The sequence below is a fragment of the Scomber japonicus genome, chromosome 17 (genome assembly GCF_027409825.1).
Source record: "Scomber japonicus isolate fScoJap1 chromosome 17, fScoJap1.pri, whole genome shotgun sequence".
Lineage (NCBI taxonomy): Eukaryota > Metazoa > Chordata > Actinopteri > Scombriformes > Scombridae > Scomber > Scomber japonicus.
Window position 1 is genome coordinate 25,349,370 of NC_070594.1, and position 19,685 is coordinate 25,369,054.

At 41.5% G+C, this 19,685-nt stretch overlaps 1 protein-coding gene across 3 annotated transcripts in view; it reads right to left on the reverse strand.

The window, feature by feature from the left end:
• The window catches only part of fynb (FYN proto-oncogene, Src family tyrosine kinase b), a 75,128-nt gene that overhangs the window by 20,070 nt on the left and 35,373 nt on the right, over positions 1 to 19,685 (reverse strand). For all 3 annotated transcript variants that reach the window (XM_053336505.1, XM_053336504.1, XM_053336507.1), the window contains exons 3-4: positions 10,111 to 10,367; positions 5,170 to 5,266 (exon numbers count right to left, since the gene is read on the reverse strand). In XM_053336505.1, coding sequence (XP_053192480.1) covers positions 5,170 to 5,266; positions 10,111 to 10,357 — 344 coding nt within the window. In that variant the 5' untranslated portion in view covers positions 10,358 to 10,367. The remainder of the gene's footprint in view (positions 1 to 5,169; positions 5,267 to 10,110; positions 10,368 to 19,685) is intronic.

Genomic DNA, 19,685 nt, shown 5'->3' on the forward strand with positions numbered 1-19,685 from the left:
CCCGTAATAAAACTGTTTAAACACATGTAAACAGTGTGAGAGTCAAGAGGAATCATGAACCAGTTAAAAGGAATGCAAATTATATAAAAGATACCTTAAAGCTGCAACTTTTTTCATAATCATTATTTTCTTCATTCCTCTTTTTATCTATATTAATGTCAAAACTGTGAAAAATACATGTTCAGAGTTTCCCAGAGTCAAAGGTAATGTCTTCAAATGTCTTGTGTTGTCTGACCTACAGTCCTAAACACAAAGACATTTAGTTTATGATCATGTACGACAAAGAAAAGCATTAAATCATCATATTTAAGAAGCTGAAACCAGAAAATGTTGGGCATTTTTTGTTTTTTGAAAAATTACTAAAACAATTATTTGATTATCAGAATAGTTGCCTAATAATTTTCTGTCAATCAAAATGAGCTCAGGAACAATTTCTCATTTTGCTTTTAAACAATGTACACACTGCAATCTAAAAAACAATGATTGAAAATGTCTGGAAGGGGGTATATCTTAGTTTTTTTGCAATGTATTCACACACATACACACACACACACACACACAGGCACACACACACACACACACACACACACACACACACACACACACACACACACACCCAATAGCAATTCACTAAACACTAATATGAGTCATTAAGTTCATATTGCCCACTGTTATTTGATTTCTCATAATTTTTTATATTGAACATAATTTGAACATAATTAATCATCCTTCCTTTTCCTTCATATATATATATATACATATACATATATATTTTAGGATGTGTAAAATGAGAATATTGGAAGCAATGTCATGTCCATGCAATAAATGCACATCTGTATTCAGGACATGATTAGCCTAGCTTAGCGTAAAGACTAAAAGGCAGGAAAGTGCTAGCCAGGTTCTAACCTAAATGACAGAATAACCTAATCACCTCTAAAGCTAACTGATTAGCAAATTGTATCTTGTTTGTTTAACCCAAAGAAAAAATAGATTTTAAGATGTGTGCTGTCACTGTTTCTTTACTGAGTGTAGTTAGCTGTGGCTATGTAGCTAGGCTAACTGCGTCCTGGCTCCAGCTCCTCATAGTATTTAATGCTCAGACATACAGCTGGATATCAATCATTTCTTCTTACACTCAGAAAGAAAGCCAAGAAATCATTTTAATTATGTTGAGATAAATCATGGAACTCTCAATTGAAAATATTGTCCAGTTTATTCTAGAAAATGTGATTAAATAAAAAGATAATTGGGGATATTTATGTTTAGCTGACTGTTATTGTTTGTTATAATTCTTGTTATTGGCAGGTCATTTATGTCACTTATTTAACGTGCATCTTTCTTTCAGTCTTTATGCTACGCTAGGCTAAACAGCGCAGAAAGAAAGCATATAAGTGTATTTGCTAAACTACATCTTCAGGAAAAACAAAGCGAAAATGTTTTATTGTATCTGTCGTGTCAGCCTGTGTGCTCAGTTGAGAGTGTGTGACGCTGGTGACACACAAATTGAAGTTTAGCCTCTTTGAAAGAGAAAAGTCTGCTAAATGTGTAGAATGTGAGTTAAGGGCAGTGGAGGCGGGAAGAGAGGCTCCTTAAAGACCTTCTCAGCCTGGACGCCCACACAGCCATTAGTATCTTTCTCTGATGTCGTCTGTACATCTCTTCTTCTCTAACCACCAGCTCTCATTGGGTGCATCCATCCCTCTCTGCACCTCCAAAACTCTTTCATCTGTCCAGCCACTCAGCTGCTCATCTGCCATCTTCTCCTCCTTGCATTTTCTAACATTTCATCTTTTCTCTGATGCACTTTGAGCTCAGTAAGTCTGTCTGGTCTGTTTCTTATCTTTTCCGCTCTAAAAGCTGAGAAACTGTTTATTTGGCCGAAGTCATTTAAAGTAGCTGGACTGTTACATATAAACTTTGATTGTTTTCTGTGTTGCCGCTGACATCCATTTATGTTTTCTGTCACTCCTACAGAACTCCCATTCATCTGTTTCCTCTTTCCACCATCACCACTCCTCTCTTCTTCTCTTCTTCATTCCTCCATTCCCCTCTTCACACACATCAATATCCAGCTGCCCTGAGGGACAAGCTGCCAGTAGTGGTTTACCATCCTAACCAATGCTTACACATGAATACACACTCACACATGCACATTTCTCCCCCCTAACCCCTCTCATCGCTGTCTCTCTGACACACTGTACCACCCGGAGCTTGTTTCTATCACATCTCTTATATAGCAGGAGGGCCTGTCTTTGGGTGTATGAGTGAGTGAGAGGGATGCTACAGTCACATGGAGAGAGAAAGAGAGAGAGAAAGGGAGTGGAGGAGGAAGAGGAGGGGAGGGGGGAGGCGTTGTTGGTCCTTCATTTATGCTGAATAAAGCCAGGATGGGGGATCGCCTGGGGACGACATCCCAGGCAGAAGCAGGCATGCTTCCCTTTGTTCATAGAGGATCCCTGAGGAGGGAAGAGAAGGGAGGGGAGGGGAGGATGGGAGTCTCAACAATCCGCCTTCTGGGGGAGAAAAGTATGCTGGAGTGAGATGTGGATGTGTTTGTGCAGCGTAATAAGTGTCAGTATGTGTGTTTGTGTGAAGCCAGGGGAAGCCATAAACAGACGGGGCGGGGTGGGCCCCAGTCTGTCCCGCTGTACCTCTTTTGTCTCCGCAAACAAACCCCCCTTAAACCAACTCTGCTGTGCCGCAAAAGACAGAAAAAAAACAACAACAACAAGAGTAAACAAAGAACCTCCCTCCTGTCTCCAAATGGATTCAAATCCTCTCTCTCTCTCCCTGTGGTGACTGCTGATGAGAGAATAATTAAACACAGGACCGTGTTGACTGAGAGGAATCATACAGGCAAGCTATTCACTACGCCACAGTGTGTTTATTCATAGCCTGCAGTTGAACCAGAACAATACTAATTTAATTTACTAACAGCGTAGACTTGTAGCATTCACTGAAAACGGGAGTTATTTCCTAAAGCTTCACAATAACACACTAACAGAGGGTTATAAAAAGCCTGAGTCTTCTAAACATCCAGGGGACGGAGGGGGGGGGGCTTGTTTCCTGAAGGATTGCCATCACAAAACAAATCGGGACAAACGGTGCCTTCTGTCAGCTGATGAGGCCGTGCTGGGATCTCCAGTCGCCGCTTCACATGAGCGGCATCTGTCAATCACTTCTTGCCAGCTCTGACAGGCCTGGAGCCCTGAGAGGATTTTTAAGCGTTGTTTCCCCCTTTTGTCCAGCAGGGGTCAGTGTGGCTGGCTGGAAGAAAGCTCTCGTATACACACTTGAGGCTTGGTGGAAGCAGAGAGGTGTGGGCGGACGGAGGGAGGTGGAGGGAGGGGAGAGTGGTTGAAGATGCAGCTCTGTCCTGTCCCTGCTGAGGAGGAGGAGGAGGAGGAGCAGACAGAGAAAGAAATAAAGAAAGAAAATGAGAGAGAGAGAGAGGAGGAAGAGTAGAAGGTTGATGGGAGGAGGTCGGTGTCTTCCTGCTCTGGCGGAGGCCCAGCGGGGGTGCGAGGTGTGCGGTGGAATGTGTAAGACGCCGGCTGGGACAGGATGCTGACTGGGTGTGGTGAGGAGGAAGACTGACCTTGCTGGGCCAGAGGCTGAGGTGATAACATCCATATACAGTACAGAGCTTCTACTGTATATTACTGAGACGGCATGAGCATTAACTACTTTATACCACTTATGTATCATTTTAATTTGTTGTTTAGATATTTATAGTTAGCAATTCCATTAGCTTATAAATGTCTATCCTATCTGCTGTATCTGTTAATCTCCATTGTGAGCTGTTGTATACAATTGCTCATACAGTGATAAATAATGCCCTACTGAGTTTGATTAATTACAATAGGATAATAAAAACACTATTACTGCTAGTATCATTGTTTTGACTGCTATTAAACTACTATTAATACCACGTGCATCAACACATGCCGAGGGTGTGATTTCCACTAGGGACGGCTGGGAATTTGTGCACTATGAGTGTGTGAGAGTTTTTTTTGCCCTGGATTCCACCTTTCGGGATACATTCAGGCTGCTTTACAGCGACTGGAGCGGTAGTTAGGATTTTAGAAAAGTGGAGGTTATGAGTCCGTGTCCCCGCTGACCCACTGACACTAAAAAGGAACTCTTACTTTCTCCTGAAAAGAACTTATGCGGGTGTATTAAGGTATCCAAAATCCACTGAGCAATAGGATTGCATTTAAGCTGTCCACTTCGTAAAGATATCAAAGATGTAGCAGTGTAGCACAGGTTTCATACAGCTAATCAGCTCAATTATGAAACGATGCAGTCAGAGTAAACCTGCTGTTTCTCTGCAGGTAATTACAATAAAATCTAAAGGAGAACGGGGTCAGAGCGCAGTCCCAGCAGTCTCTCCGCCTCCTCAAATGTCACTGCACCACTGCAGGAACCCAAACAAACAGAGAGGCAGCTGAGGATCACTCCAGCAGGCTGACACGCAGCTCTGTGTGGACACAAAGAAAATGAAAACCATCCGCGAGCCGAGGCCAGGTTGGTTAAAGAGCTGGCAGATGATCACACCTCTACTCCTATCCACACACACACACACACACACGCTATTTTCCTGAAGTTCTGCTGACTGAAAGAAAGACTAGCCAACATCACTGGGGTGTAACAGGGCACTTCCTGTTCAAGTTCAGAGGGAAGTCTTGAAGGAACACCGCACTCATCACTGCCGTCTGGACACCCAGCTCCACCCTGACTAAAACCTTAAATAAACTGTGTTTACTACTGATTGTCGTATTGCATATTCAAACCACCACTTTCACCTCATTTTGTGTCCTATAAAAAGTTGAGGCCAATTCTTTTTCTCAACAATTTTCATTGTATTGAAGCCATTTTTCATGATTAAAATAATTCAGCTTTCAGTGTTGTGGTTGCACAACAGTTGAACATGGTTTTTATGTTTTATAGTTACACAAACTGAAGTAAAGCAGATTTATTTTGGGCTGCAGCTCACTCCGGATTATGAAACCAAAACACTTCTTCTCTGTGTACAAGCTGCCACTTTTACCTCGGCTGAAAAACCCTGTCTACTCTCCTCCCAGCAGCTAGCTCTCTAAGACAGTGATAAATAGAAACTTGCATTCCTCCCAAATACAGACAGTGTGATAAGCAGCTGTAGCGACTTACGTGCTGTTGATAATCTGGAACCTTTCTCCTTTCCTGAAGCTGAGGTCGTCTTCTGTCCGCGCCTCATAGTCATAAAGTGCCACAAAGAGGGTGACTCCTGCAGAGGGATAAAATCACATTGTCAGGACTCAGCAGACTGGTGAGAGAAAATGAAGCTTAGAATCACACAACGAACTCATGGTACACTGGAAGATCCAGTACATTGAGTAAATAAGGACCAATCTCTGGTTTGAATGTAAATCAGCCATCTTCTAATGGGAATTCATCAAATTCGTCAAATCCGCACAGGAAGGACATTTCAGAGGTATTTCCTGACATCAAACTTTATTACAGCAAATTTTGATTAGTCATTTCTAGTAGCTAGGCTCCAGGGATTGCAATTTCCACAGCTTTGGTCTAGACTGAAATATCTCAACTACTATTAAATAGATTATGAACCTTTGTACACATATTAATGATCCTTCGGGATTAATTAAACACAATAACTTTTGGTATCCCCTTACTTTTTATATGGCATCATCAGAAGGTCTTTAAAAAATATTCAGTGAAATATGTCAACATCTACTCAATGGATTGACACATCCTTTCAGATATTCATGGCCCCCAGAGGATGTTTCCTAATGACTTTTCCACTAGTGCCACTGGCAGTCGGTTTGGTTTTTGAATGAAATGTTTCAACAACTCTTGAATGTATTAGCAAACACTGTTGAGGACTCTTTGAATAAAGTGCTTGTTGAATTGTGTAACACCATTGGAAATCCTTATTCTACCTCTATCTGCCGATATCCAACTTCCTGAAACAGACAATCAAGGCCACTTTACACAGTAATTGGCAAGGTGTGTAATGGTGTGGAAGTAGGCACGGTTTGAACTTCTATCGCTTTTTGTGTGTACAAAAAAACATGAATGCCTAAGACTACAAAGACCTCTCATAGGGCAAAGAATTCTTGGCGTTAGATCAGGGGGACAGTGGGATGTAGCCTAAAGAAGGCTATGAAGGGTTTTTTTGGAACACTGTTGTTAACCTTTGCTTACTGTTATCAACTGTGGTAGATCTTGTGGTAGAATTGGCTTCATAATGGCAAAATAACCTTTGCAGAATCAAAATTCTTTTCACAAAGCACCCGACCTGACTTTCCTCCCCATCCACCCACACACACACACACACACACACACACACACACACACACACACACACACACACACACACATCGCATTGATGTAATGCTACTAATTTTACTCTCTTAACAAAGTAACAAAGAACAGTATCCCACAGTTGCACTTATCTCAGAGGAACATTTTCTCACACCTACATCTTCTTCTTATCACTTGTTTGTAACAAATGTGAAGACGGATTGTAGGATGTGTTAACAGATAATAGCACAATGTTAACAATACAAATAAAATTGAGAGGTAGAAAAAAACTCAAACTGTTTAACAACCCTTTTAGTTGAGGTGTGTAGAACATGAATAATACTGTATAAAACAGCCCATAGTGTGAAGATACAATTATAGAGGAAGAAAATCATCTTGCAACAAAATGAGCACATACTGTAGGTGTAGTATCAGGATCTAAACTTACATTGTGACTTCTTCCTTTGATTGAGGTGACAAGGTCATATGGTAGTTTCACCACCATTTCAGTTGTGTTAAAAAGGGGCCACATTGCCCCTTTCTACACAATGTTTTTTGCTTGTCTGAATTAAATCCAGCATATGGACTGACAGCAATGTGAACCCAGCTTTGCAGGGCAGTCAGGGGGTACGTCACAAGTCTAACAATCCAGTGAAATTGGGATTTGGCCTGCCTCAATTCCAGTTTGACCCATCAGTTTCCCATTAGACTAAAACCTCTGTAGATAAAGACTAGTGGCCTAAAAGCCCTTTTAGCTATTTAAGTATTATCTAACCAACAACTGTATTCACTGACAAGACAAGGAGCATTATAGTGGTGATAATAAAACAGGAGTTGTTTGCTAAGGAGACAGACTTTTCATGTCTAAAATCCTCAGTACAACATCAGTGCACAATTTACTGAAATCCTTCACTTTCCTTAACAGCAATGATCAGACTACAGCAAAGATGGCTGCAGATAAATCTTGTGGAGAGCTGTGTGGCATCAGTTTGAATGTGTAGTTAATATTTCTACATATACTGTTACCTGCATGATATGAGTAGGTTTACAACCTGGCTGATTGTTTGGATATTTAAATTTATTGTCCCATTTCACTTCTTTGTAGCAATGTTGCCATATTCCCAGCAATTAACTGTGTTTTAATGAGGAACGATGACTGAAACTAGAAAACTATGAACCAACATGCAATAAATTCATATGATTCTATAAGAGGTTTTGATTTCTGAGTTATTTGGACATCAGACAGGGAAACGCCAACAGACCCATCAGTGTTGAGATAAGACAAAAGAGGCACTCAAAGTGTTGCCCTGGTCTGAGGTGACTGCAGCTGTTCAGTTCTCTCGTGCTCCCAGTGTTTGACAAATGGAAGTTGAATGGGCACTTCTTCAAAGTCCACTTAAACGCTCTTGATCGCATTTATTCAAGTCATTTCACTTCAGATACTCTCAGCGGGTGAAGGCTTTCTGAGAAAAAGTGTTGATATGAAGAGGGCCAGTTGGGCTATTGCTGATAGGACTGCAGATAGAGAGGACATGCTGCTATTGATGTGATAACAAACAGACTAAAAAAAAATGTCCGATTGAAACAATTTGAGTTTCTAACCCTGGCAACAGTCACCCTGAGTGCATTGCCAATGGGGTTTGCAATGTTTGAATGTTCCATTAGGTCAGTCAGCAGAGGTGGGTGCTAGGTATAAACTACTTTATTGACTCATTTTAGAATTGTTTGCTAGGATCCCACTCAATTAGTTACATAAGATTATGGGACTGGCTGTGCATTTCCATTTGGGTAAATTACATCAGCAAAAGATCAACTGATAATCAATAAGATGGTGTAATTCCAATTGCAATTTGTGTTTTTCTGCAGTGTGACTGAAGGGGGGGGGGACTTTGTGGTTGTGTAGCAAACAAGTTGGGCTGCTGTGTTATGACAGAGGTTGAGAAAGAAGGGGCGGCTTATGTCCAAATTTCCCCACCAGGAGAAAATTAAAAAGCTAAACCCCTCTCTGCTCCTCTGCCACTGTGTGGATTTGGATTATACAGCGCAGAAAAATAATCCACACTTTGACAGATAGGACTCCTGCTAAGTTGAGTGGAAACGCTGAGTTCCTCTGCAGAGCAGCATGGGCTCAGTCAAACATAAAGGAAATCCTGAGTAGGAATATTCCCATCCTAAACAATGAGCCCGGCGGACAAAGCCCTGTGCTAATACCAGCCGGACGTTCCTGACAGGGCCGGGCTGGGCTGGGGTCCGGAGTGGGGCTGCGGCAGGGGCTGCGAGGTGAGGATTGTCAGGATTTGGGGATGCCTTAGGAAGTCTTTAACTGCACAGAGAAGCCCTCTGAGTCTTTTCTTATGCATATGGAGGTGTATGTGTGTGGGCGGCTGTGAGCGAGTGCACTCATACAACTATCACTGGGTGCATAGACCATTGTAACTGTGTGGAAATGAATCAAAGAGAAATACTTTGCCTCTGCTGTACAACAATACATTTCTATAAGAAGTGCCATCAGATAAATGACTTCCTCTCTCTGTGTTAGGTACAACATATACCATCTATCTCTCTTAGCTGTTATTGTTGCTTTCCTTGACCTACAATCAGAGGTGACAGGAATAAAGAATGGATGAACACTCCTTACTTTTGCTTGTATGTAAAGTTTTGGTGACCCAGGAACCAATGAGTGTTCTCGTTTACTTCTACGGTTTTATAACCTTAACTAAGTACCTTCCCTGAGAGCAATACTCACCTGGGGATATCATTATATACATCATTATGCTAAGATATTTTGATGTTTTTTTCAATATCTAAGCTAACAGAAAAAGCCCAACCCTAATCATCCCAATCTGTATGATTCATCACATCATTACAACATTACAAAGACAAGCAGAGGACACAGAATCCAGAAGCTCTGAGTGCAGCAGCGTCTTTACACATGAACCGTGGGAAGAACTGCTTTGCTCAGGCGTGAGTCATCCATTTCTTATTACGAGAATAAAGATCTCAAACCTTGAGGCAGAAATACTTACGGAGGGCTGCGCTTTGCCTTCTCCATTGCACTCAAAGTTCACTCAGTTTGAACTTTGGCTTTTAGACGGGCAACGACTAAGATCAAAGCGATCCTCGACATGTGCTAAGAGCAACATGTGATAGATGTGTCTCCATGATGCAACACACAACAGTGCTCTGAGGTTACATGATGCACATTGGTGATGTTAACCTATTCTACATGTTCCCTCTGCTTCACCTTGCACCTACAAATAATAGATATTTTGATACATAGTAGAGTTTTCTTTGCAGTGTGTCTGACTAATATGTGCTATATTATGCGTTGTTATTAATATGTATGTCTTCTTTAATCACTCTTCATTATTTTCACATTGATTGGTGTGAGTGTATCTGATTATAACTGAGTAAGTTTGTGCTGTCTTTAATCACTGAGAGAAGGATGATTGACATTGATGTTTTGAAAAAAAAAATCATAAAAACAGTTGATGAACTCGTTACTGAATTGATACATTTGCTCTTAGATTTTATCTTATTTGGAAAAAAGATTTTAATTACATGATCAAACAGAAATGATGTGTTGAAGGCGGTATCGCTAATTAAAACAAACAACTTGACTTTTAGACTTCATTATCATTCATTGAGATTCTCCCATTTATCATTTATATTTACGCTGGGGTTAGTATTTGAAACATGTTAGAGATGTTAATATTTGATTATTTATATTCAAGCAGAAACAAACAAAGTTTAAAACTTGGTCTTCGCCCCTCACATACACTAAACAAAGCACATCACCATGCTTACCTGTCCCACCACGAGTCCTCAGGGTTCCAGTGTGAGAGGAAGTGTTGACCCCTCCGAAGACGGTCATCCCCTGTCCGACGGGGGCGTGGAAGTTGTTGTAGTTCGGGATGGCGGTGACCCCGAAATTGGGGTAGTGCTGCGGCGTGGGGTCGGCCCCATAGCGGTAGCCCGCTCCCTGGGAGATGCTGGTGTCTCTGTCGTCTGTGAGTTTGGTTGCTTCCTTATCCTTGCATTGCACACAGCCCATTATCTATAATCTGTGGATGACAGGAGAAAGAAGAACAGACGTTAGGTTACAGTAGTTTGGTGGAGTCTGGTTGGCATCAGCGATAAATCATACAAAGCAAGTGATAAGAATAATCAAAATACTTTTAATAAAACCAAAATGACTGTGTGTCTGAGATAAAAACCTCCAAAGATTTATAAAAAGCAGCAGGTTGAGGATCTTCAAAGACTCATTTGGATCAAAACTCTTAACTGAACCTGACAGTAGAAGATTACATCATTGATAAGAAATAAAATGTGATAATGGGCAGCAGACAAAACGCAAACAGGCTTAAAGAGCCTTAACGCAGAAAATGCATTCATCTTATATACTATGAGCCTGACTGGTGGATCGATAAGATGAAACATGCTGTCTGGAAGAAGATCGAGCTGACCGAAAAAGCACTCAACCACACAGCACAGCCCAACATAGCCCAGCACAGCACAGCACAGCACAGCACAGCACAGCACAGCACAGCACAGCACAGCACAGCACAGCACAGAAAACAGAACTGAACTCATCACTCTGTTCAAGGTTTTCACTTCACGTTACTTTCTCTGCAGATGACATCCTTCTACTGATTAGCACTCTGGTCTGGGAGGCAGGGACCTTTTTTTATTGCCTGACACATAGCTTGGTCTCCGGATGACTCACACAAACAGTGTGTCTCTTTCATGGTCAGGAGGAATAACGGCTCCTATCGCACTGATGTCAGGGAGGCTGGCTGGAGAGAAGGGGAGATGTGGAGGCACTGCGCTGTGCTGTCAACATCGCACTGTTGATCTTAATGGAGAATGGTGGGAGGACAGTGTCGGTGACTGGACTGGTTTTATCGCAGTGCTCACCAATCAAAGTCAGCTGTGCAGGCAGTAAGGCTCCTCACCTGCCTTCCACATGTCTGGACTGCATTCAGCCGTTTCTTTACTGAGCAGACTACCTTTAATTCATTTCGTAAGGTCAATGGCTTTTTTCTCTCCAATTGAGACATGTAATATATACGATATACAACATACTGGCCATACCTACATACATGCACATACAAGTGTCTGGAGGTCACAAAAGTCTGGAGTCTCAAGTGCCGACCCTTAGCAACCAATCTAAACATGACCAAAACAACTACTTTAATACCCCAAATACCATAACACACACATACACTACAGCTGAATGGGCAAGAAACAGGAAAAATAAATAGCTAAATAATGATAAATAATCATGGTAATGACAAAAAATACATATGATTGGATAAATAAAAGGGTAATGGAGTTGTCATCGGTGTATTGAGGTCACAACTGGGTCAACACAGCTCCATTGGTCACCAGTATCAGGGGTGGTGGGGGAAGTCAAACAGGCACTGCAAAGGTTCTCCTGCAGCCCTCCACAGCAGAACATAGCCTACTTATTAATTTAGAGATGTCAGACAGCTGAAAATCCAAACTTCCAAATGAAGGGGCTGAAAATCCAAGTTGCACATACAGTTATAGCTGTAAGTATGACATAGATGGTACAAAAACACAGACCTAAAGTTGGTGATGTTGCCAACAGGCTGCTTAAAGTGGCACTTCAGTGACGTAAATGCACTTCTATAAAGTAGGGGAATTCACAATAGACAGATTAAAAAGCAAATGGCTAAAGTCTAAGCAGCAGAGGTTGAGATGTCCTGCTTTTTAATCCATAGGACGCACCAAGCTTCAAGATAGCTGAGTCCTACAATTCCCATAATGCAACCAATAGCAGTTTTCTTCCCTGATTGGTTAATAACCAAGTATTTCAAACTCCACACTGCCAAGTTAATTCTTGACCTTGCTAATTGTAATTGACCAGATAATCTTAACTCAAGGTGTACTAATTAGCTTTTATCAGGGCTTTCAACTGAATCACAGGGACAACAGAGCCAGCTCCACTCGCTAATGAGGAGCAAGCTCTAGAAAAAAGTTATTAAGTGGATCTTGAGTTACAGAAAAAAAACAATTTGGTTATTTATGCCCAACTCCTGTTTGTCTCCAGGCTCAAACTGAGATGACATCAAAAGGTTTTAGTTGACTGTCCAATGAGAGAGAGCCAGATGATCGACACTGATGTTACCACAAAATGAGAATGAGTAATTACTATGTAAAATAGACATTATTAAATCATTCATAAAAACTAATTTGATAAAAGTTTAATTGAATTGATAATTTACTCTTAAATTCTAATTTGTGTTGAAAAAATCATGAATGATTTGATTAAAAAAAGATTGAATGCATTAAAGCCAGAACCAACATTTAATTTAAAAAAACCTCTGACTTTTACAAACTGTATTACCATTCATCACATCGTTGCCATTTATCATTCAAGTTTGGCTGAGTATCTAATGCCTGTGAAAGAGCTTATTATTTGATTAGTACGTCCCATGACTGGTAAACTGATCATTATGTATCAAATCATTGGAGTTTCCACTATAAGAAAAGTTTTTCGAAAGGTTTGAAGCTTGGATTTGGGTACACTGTGATGGTGAGGTCACAGTGGTAAAGCAAACACACTCTCAAACATCCTTTGTTTAAATCCTTTATATTTCCATAGTTTTACATGTCACAGTCAATTTACTAGCCTTGGGGAGTACTACACAGGCCATGAAAAACAGATGTATAATGTCTTCTGGGGCTCTGGAGGAGTTTAGTCAAATTGGGGGCACAGAGTTTGAAAGACATGGGTATTTACCAGGCTGAAAGGGTCTAACATTGTCATGGAGTTACATTGAGAAGTATGGGAAGTATAGGGACTGTGTTTTTAGAGATTCACTCATACTAGGGACTAGAAGTCGGGATTTAATGTTTCCCTTTCAAGTCCTTTAATGTAATGAAAGTGTAATAGTACATTGCTGGAGTAATCTTTTAAGGGACTTCTCCAAGGGGTTTCTACAAAGAGTGGAAACATAGAAATCTATACTTGCTTTTGTAATAATCAGACCTTGTAAAGTCGAGGATGAGGAATGTATCCACTGTAGACAGCCCTGTTGCATGGAACGATGAATGTTCCTGCTGTACATATGTTTGTGGGTAATAATGTAGATACAGCTCCAGACTACAGACTAGAAAACATCTTGAAATACTTTCTGAATAGCTTATTTATGACTACGCTAAAACGGTCTTTCCCTTAAAGCAAAATTAAACGCTGAGATTTTAAGAAAAATTACTTGAACGCCACTTCAGCGGGGGTACAGCATTACCCTTGGACCATTTTCTCAGATTCCCAGAGGAATTAACACCATCTAATTGTCTCTCTGCAAAACAACTATGAAAATACCAGTGTGTCGGCATGAGAGTATTAGTGCAGACGCAACGGGTGATAAATCCAGACTCTCCTTGGAAGACAAAGTGCCGGTCTGGCCTTCAGCTCCAGTCTGTCCCCAAATGTGTCACTTGAGAATATATTTCGCTCCCTGCTCTTTCTTTCCCCTCCCCTTCTTTCCTTCTGTCTTCTGAGTCACAGCGAGAGGATGAAAATTTATTCACTCATGACACACTGTGAGGACAGAGAGAAGAATAATGAAGGAGAGACATGGGTTTCCCCATCTTAGCAGCAGGAAGAAACAAGTGGAGGTTCATAAGAAGGAATGTCACTCTTCCACTAACATCTACTAACAATAAGCACAAACTAACAGTTAAGGAAAAGAGGCTAAAAAGATGCAACAGCAGCCAATCAAACAGCAACACAATGACACAATATGAGTCTGACTCTGGTTAAACATCACCATGAAATCTTCTGCGGATATGAATATCCCACAGGGGATAATTCTTAATGGTTTCCCAAGAAATATTCTAATCTAATCTAACGCTCATAATGCCGACATGACTCAAAGGATCGCAATGCTGATCAGCTCACCACTTTGGTCCAGACTGAAATATCTCAACAACAGTTGTTGCTATGAAACTGTACAAATGGTAAATGTTAAATGGACTGTACTTTTTTGGTTTTTCTAGTCTTATTGACCACTTAAAGTAATTTTACAATACATGTCACATTCACTCATCACACACATTCATACACTGATGGCAGGAGTGACCACACAGAGTACCAACCTGCTCATCAGGAGGAGACTAACATTCATACACGATCACACACCATTGGCACAGCCATCAGGAAATATTTGGGGTTAAGTATCTTGCCAAAGGACACGTCAACATGTGGACTGAAGGAGCTGAGAAACGAACCACTGATCTTCTGATTGGTGGACGACCTGCTCTACCTCCTGAAACACAGCTTCCCACCAAGAGTTCATGGTCCCCAGGCCTTCTGACTTTGGTGATCCCCTGACTTTTCCTCTAGTGCCACCATGAGGTCAACATTTGGGGATTTTAGTGAACTGTTCTGACAATTTTTGTAGAAGAAATTTCAATATACATATGCTTGGTGCCCAGAGGATGAAACCTACAGTAATGACTATTCACCTAACACCACCAACAGGTCATGGTTTTCACTGATCCTGTGAAATATCAACATCTGTATGATGGATTGGCAAGTCATTTTGTACAGACACTCGTGGTTCCTAGATGATGAAAAGGGAAACTATTGTCTTCATAATTTTTCAGGATGATCACGTCATATCAAAATACAATGTAAGGTAATAATGCCACATCAAAACCTCCCTATTGCCTCAATAAAAACATGAATACTGTGGGGCCTCTATGGGTCACCAGCAGGTTTTTAACCTTGTAGCCTTGTTGACATTTCCTGCAGCTTCTTTGTGCTCAGCATTACTGCAGCATTCACAAAATTATCAAGCTCGGGTATTTCTTGATTCCAGTGAAGCCGCCGAAAGAAACCTTGCTTCTGTACCAATTAGAACGGTGGCCCCACACTGACTGACACACCATGACCACTCTCTTTCAACATAATTACAGACTGATCCCTCAGATGGCACGCTGGAGCAGACAGAGGCCGAAATGCCTGTCAGCACAATCAGAGGTTGTCACAGGAAGTGGGGGTGTGTGAAGGAGAGAAATCTTACCGTATTATTTGTGTGTGCGTTTTTTAGAACAAGATAACAAGTCTGTGCCAAGAGTGAGTCTTTCAAACTGACACTCTTGTATTCTCTGGTTCTGTAAAGTGATCCGTTCATTGTCTTTGTGTTTATTTATTTTAAGAGCTTGCTTTAAATTGCCTGATACAGATTTTTGGTTTAGTCTACAAATGTCAGATCCAGTGATTCAGTAGGAGCGGAAACACTACATATAAGAAAGTGCCTTATGGATTAAAACACACAACTCTGCTGACAGAGTACATGAAGTAGATGCTAAGAGGATCACGGTGAATGCGATATCCCTGTCGTCCTCTTTGTAATCGAGTTGGTGTGACCTGTGTCAATGACCTGGCATCAAAACGGTGGGCAGAATGAAACGGCTGGCTCACATGTGCAGCAGCGGCAGCACAACGCACCAACTCATGTCAACAGACGCTGTAATCCTGTGTGACAGGACGCTGGGCAGACGGGGGGTGCGGGTGGGGGATGAGGGGGGATAGCAGCAGCAGCAACAGCAGCAGCAGCAATGCTTTGCTCAGTGCAAGACTGCAGAGCATCTCTAATCATACATGCTCACTGCTGAATCCTGCAGACTGGGATCAACTGCTCTGCATTTTGAATCTTTACGTAAACCCATGACTGGCAAAGGCGAACCGAATCGGCTTTTGGGAAGGGAAACAAATGTATTGATCCCTCTGAGGCGGATGGAAAGCTGTTCCCGTGCCATTCTTAAATGATAATCTTTGGAGGAAGGATGACAATCCAGTCTAGACACAGTCATTTGTTGCTAAATGTAGGCGGTTTTGAAGGATTTTAGATTCTGATTTGGGGCACACACACACACACACACTCACACACACACACACACACACACAAACTATCACGCACAGACTATCTCTCATCACTGCAATATGTACAGCACTGTGGAGGCACTGCTGTCACCCAGAGTGACATTACACATCAAGCATTCAGTAATGAATGTATTTGCTGCTACCAGAGGCCCAGTTGGAGCATTGTTATTCTAGTCTGCTTCTCGCAGAAACAGACACAGCCCCAAGAGCCAGAAAAACCCCGGACCAGAAGGTTACTTTTACAACTTCGATATTACTTTCCACCACTGCAGGCCTAATTAGTCAAATGACACATTATGCTGCCATTCATTGTTCTAAATGAAATATATTCTGACATGTAGGTGACTCATTGAGGACTGTTTACCCAGACTGGAAAAGTGATCAAACAGTTATCAACTAATCAAAAAAATGGCTAATGTCTTTGAGATCACTGCAGCTGTAAATGTTGTAACGTCTAAGCATATTTCTGGTTAAAAAAAATACGCCCCCACAGCTTCCACATCAACTGAAAATGATGAAGGTGGTACATCAACATCAAGTCACTGGTTAAGGCAAGTTAAGTTTCAGTTTGACTTTTAGTCGACACATATAGTATTATTTGAAATTTTTCAAGAACTAGTGGCTTTCTGTACTGATACGAAAAACCACACTCTATTTGTGAGACCTTACTTTGAAAAAAGGAGCAACACCTTTTTTTGAAATCCAACTATAAAGCCATTTACTGTAAATGATGCAAATGACTCTAAATGTTGGTTTAAGTTGGGAACCATCTGATGAAAGAATGGGTAAAATTAAAAATGTGTCCAGTTGTTTGATGCCAACTTAAGGTACTAGAGTTTGGAACAGAATAGAATAGAACTTTATTGTCCACCATGGTGTAAAATTGTCTTTGGCTCACCAATTACAAACATACAGTATACAAAAATTACATAAGGTTCATAGAATCCATAAACGCCATAAAATATGTAAAGTCTAAAGTATAAGTGCATATCAGTTCCTCTGTGCGTTCCTTATGTCTCTCCACTCATTTCATTCTTTTTCCTTTAAATTTCTCACCAACATACACACGTTATATTCAGTGTTCAGTTCAGTGAAACTACTTGACCAGCTTTCTTTTTTTCTCCACATCCATCCAACAAATGCCACATTCTGTAATTGAATTACTTACCAACTCCAATCAATTAGAACAATTGTTTAGGCAATCAGATTATAGGATTCAGGTTAAATGAAATCTGCTTTTCTCCAAATACAGCCGTGACAGATCTAAGCCTCGTTTGTCCGATTCTCTCCTCTACAGCCTTCTGCGTGCCCAGAAAGGGCAGAGCTCATCACTGGCTGTTCTCTTTGAACTGAAGGGTCTTTCATCTCTTTATTTCCCTCTTCCTTCCCTCCTTTTCATGCAGCCTCTCTGCTGATTAATTATTCCTCCTTCGCAGAAAAAGCTGCCACCTGCTTGCCGTAGGGGCTGTTTTGCTGTTTACTCCCCCGGTCTATCACTCGTCATCACCCTAGAGGGCTGCAGGAAACAGCTCTAGTGGTGACTAACGAAGCGACCAACATTTTCCAGCATGGTTTTATTACAAATGTTTTGGAGAGTCTCTAAAAATGTACAACAACAGAAATGATTCTGCTATGTAAAAAGAACAACTTGAGAAGACGGCCTATGCTATGAAGCTATCTGCATCCCCTCACCATTCATATCAGACAAAACATCTACTCCCATGTTCCAGCCACTTTCAACATGAAATCAATGAACCCTTGGGGAAAATCCAATTACAGAGCAGGACATGACCAGTAGTGGAGTCGGATCTATAATTAGTTAACACAAAAGGCTGGTCATATAACACTGGATGGACAAAATTCATTAGGTCCTTAAATTGGAGCCAAAGACCTAAAGCATCTGAAGATGTACAGAGCGTGATTAAAGGAGTTAATGGGATGAAAACTGATTAACTCAACTCGAAATAAGGTGCTCTCCACCTGTGTTTCATGTCTAGGAAAAAGAGGGGATTGATATAGAAGGGTGTGGGTGTTGGGGGGTGGGGGGGGGTGTTCGTCCAGAGGCAAGTCTACGTCCACGTGCCACTCTAGGTGAATAATTCATGGTGGTTGTGCAGAGCTGAAGGTATGCCATGGAGGTTAGGGGGTTGCTGTTGCTGCTGCTGAGAGAGACGTTCTCTGGCTTCATTTATATTTGAGGGAGGAGGTGATGGGTGGGGTTCATTAGAAGGAGGTTGTGGGTTTGTCGGTGAAGGAGCTGGTGGAGGGCACAATAACATATAACCCCCCCCCCCCCAATGGGAGGCTTGGTCAATGAAAGGCTGGAGACAAACCCGGTGGGATCGCATCTGTCTTGAATATAACACCTCCGACTCCAGGAGAGTGGAAACATGGTGGCTAGAGGGTGGAGAGCTTGACTACTAATTAGTTTCACACAGATTTGGACATACATGTGGGAGCATGTATCCTTGACAAGGACACAGTTAATATATTATAACTCTTGAGCATTTTAGAGTGTTATGCTGTGCTGCTGGTCCAGGCTCACTTTACTTGCGTGCTTTGAAAACTCACTCCTATAAAAGTGCTGACTACCACAGTTTTTTTTTTCATATCTGACAAACTGCAACTGAACTTGGTGTGACCCAGTGTATAGCAGTGTTTGGGGGGTTTTCTGAGCTGGTATGCTGCTACGGTCACACCAGTACTTATTATCGCAGAATTTTAACTAAATTAGAATAATCTCATTTCAGGACAGTAAATTTGCAACATCATGCCACAAAGTGTCCCGACAGTGTTGACTTTGACACTTTGAGGGGACAGAGAGGACCAGACAGTCCAGCACGGAGGAAGCTATCAGATGGCTGTGTCACATCACACACACACACACACACACACACACACACACACACACACACATATATATTCAGAATGCCGCAACACTCTCACTCCTACCTAGCTCTATAACCAAACCTGCTGTTTCTCACCCTCTATAAGCACAGACAAGACATCATGAAATAATTATTCAATTTATATCGTCCTTGTGCTGTGTCCTTCATCAGGAGGACAAGATGGGAACGCCAAAATAGACAGTGAGATGGAGAGAGAGAGAGAGAGAGAGAGAGAGAGAGAGAGAGAGAGAGAGAGAGAGAGAGAGAGAGAGAGAGAGAGAGAGAGAGAGAGAGAGAGAGAGAGAGGGAGAGAGAGAGAAAGAGAGAGAGAGGGTGGTCCACATGGAGTAATAATGAGGGAGAGAATGATTACAGGGGCAAAAGAGTTAGGTCAATTTTATTTATATAGCGCCAAATCATAACAGAAGTTATCTCAGGGAACTTGTATTACAGAGCAGGTCTAGACTATATCCTTTACTATATCATTTATAGTACCAAAACTCCCCCATGAGCGGCATTTCCCTTTAACGGGAAGTAACCTCAAGTGGAACCGGCCTCTAGGTGGGTGACCA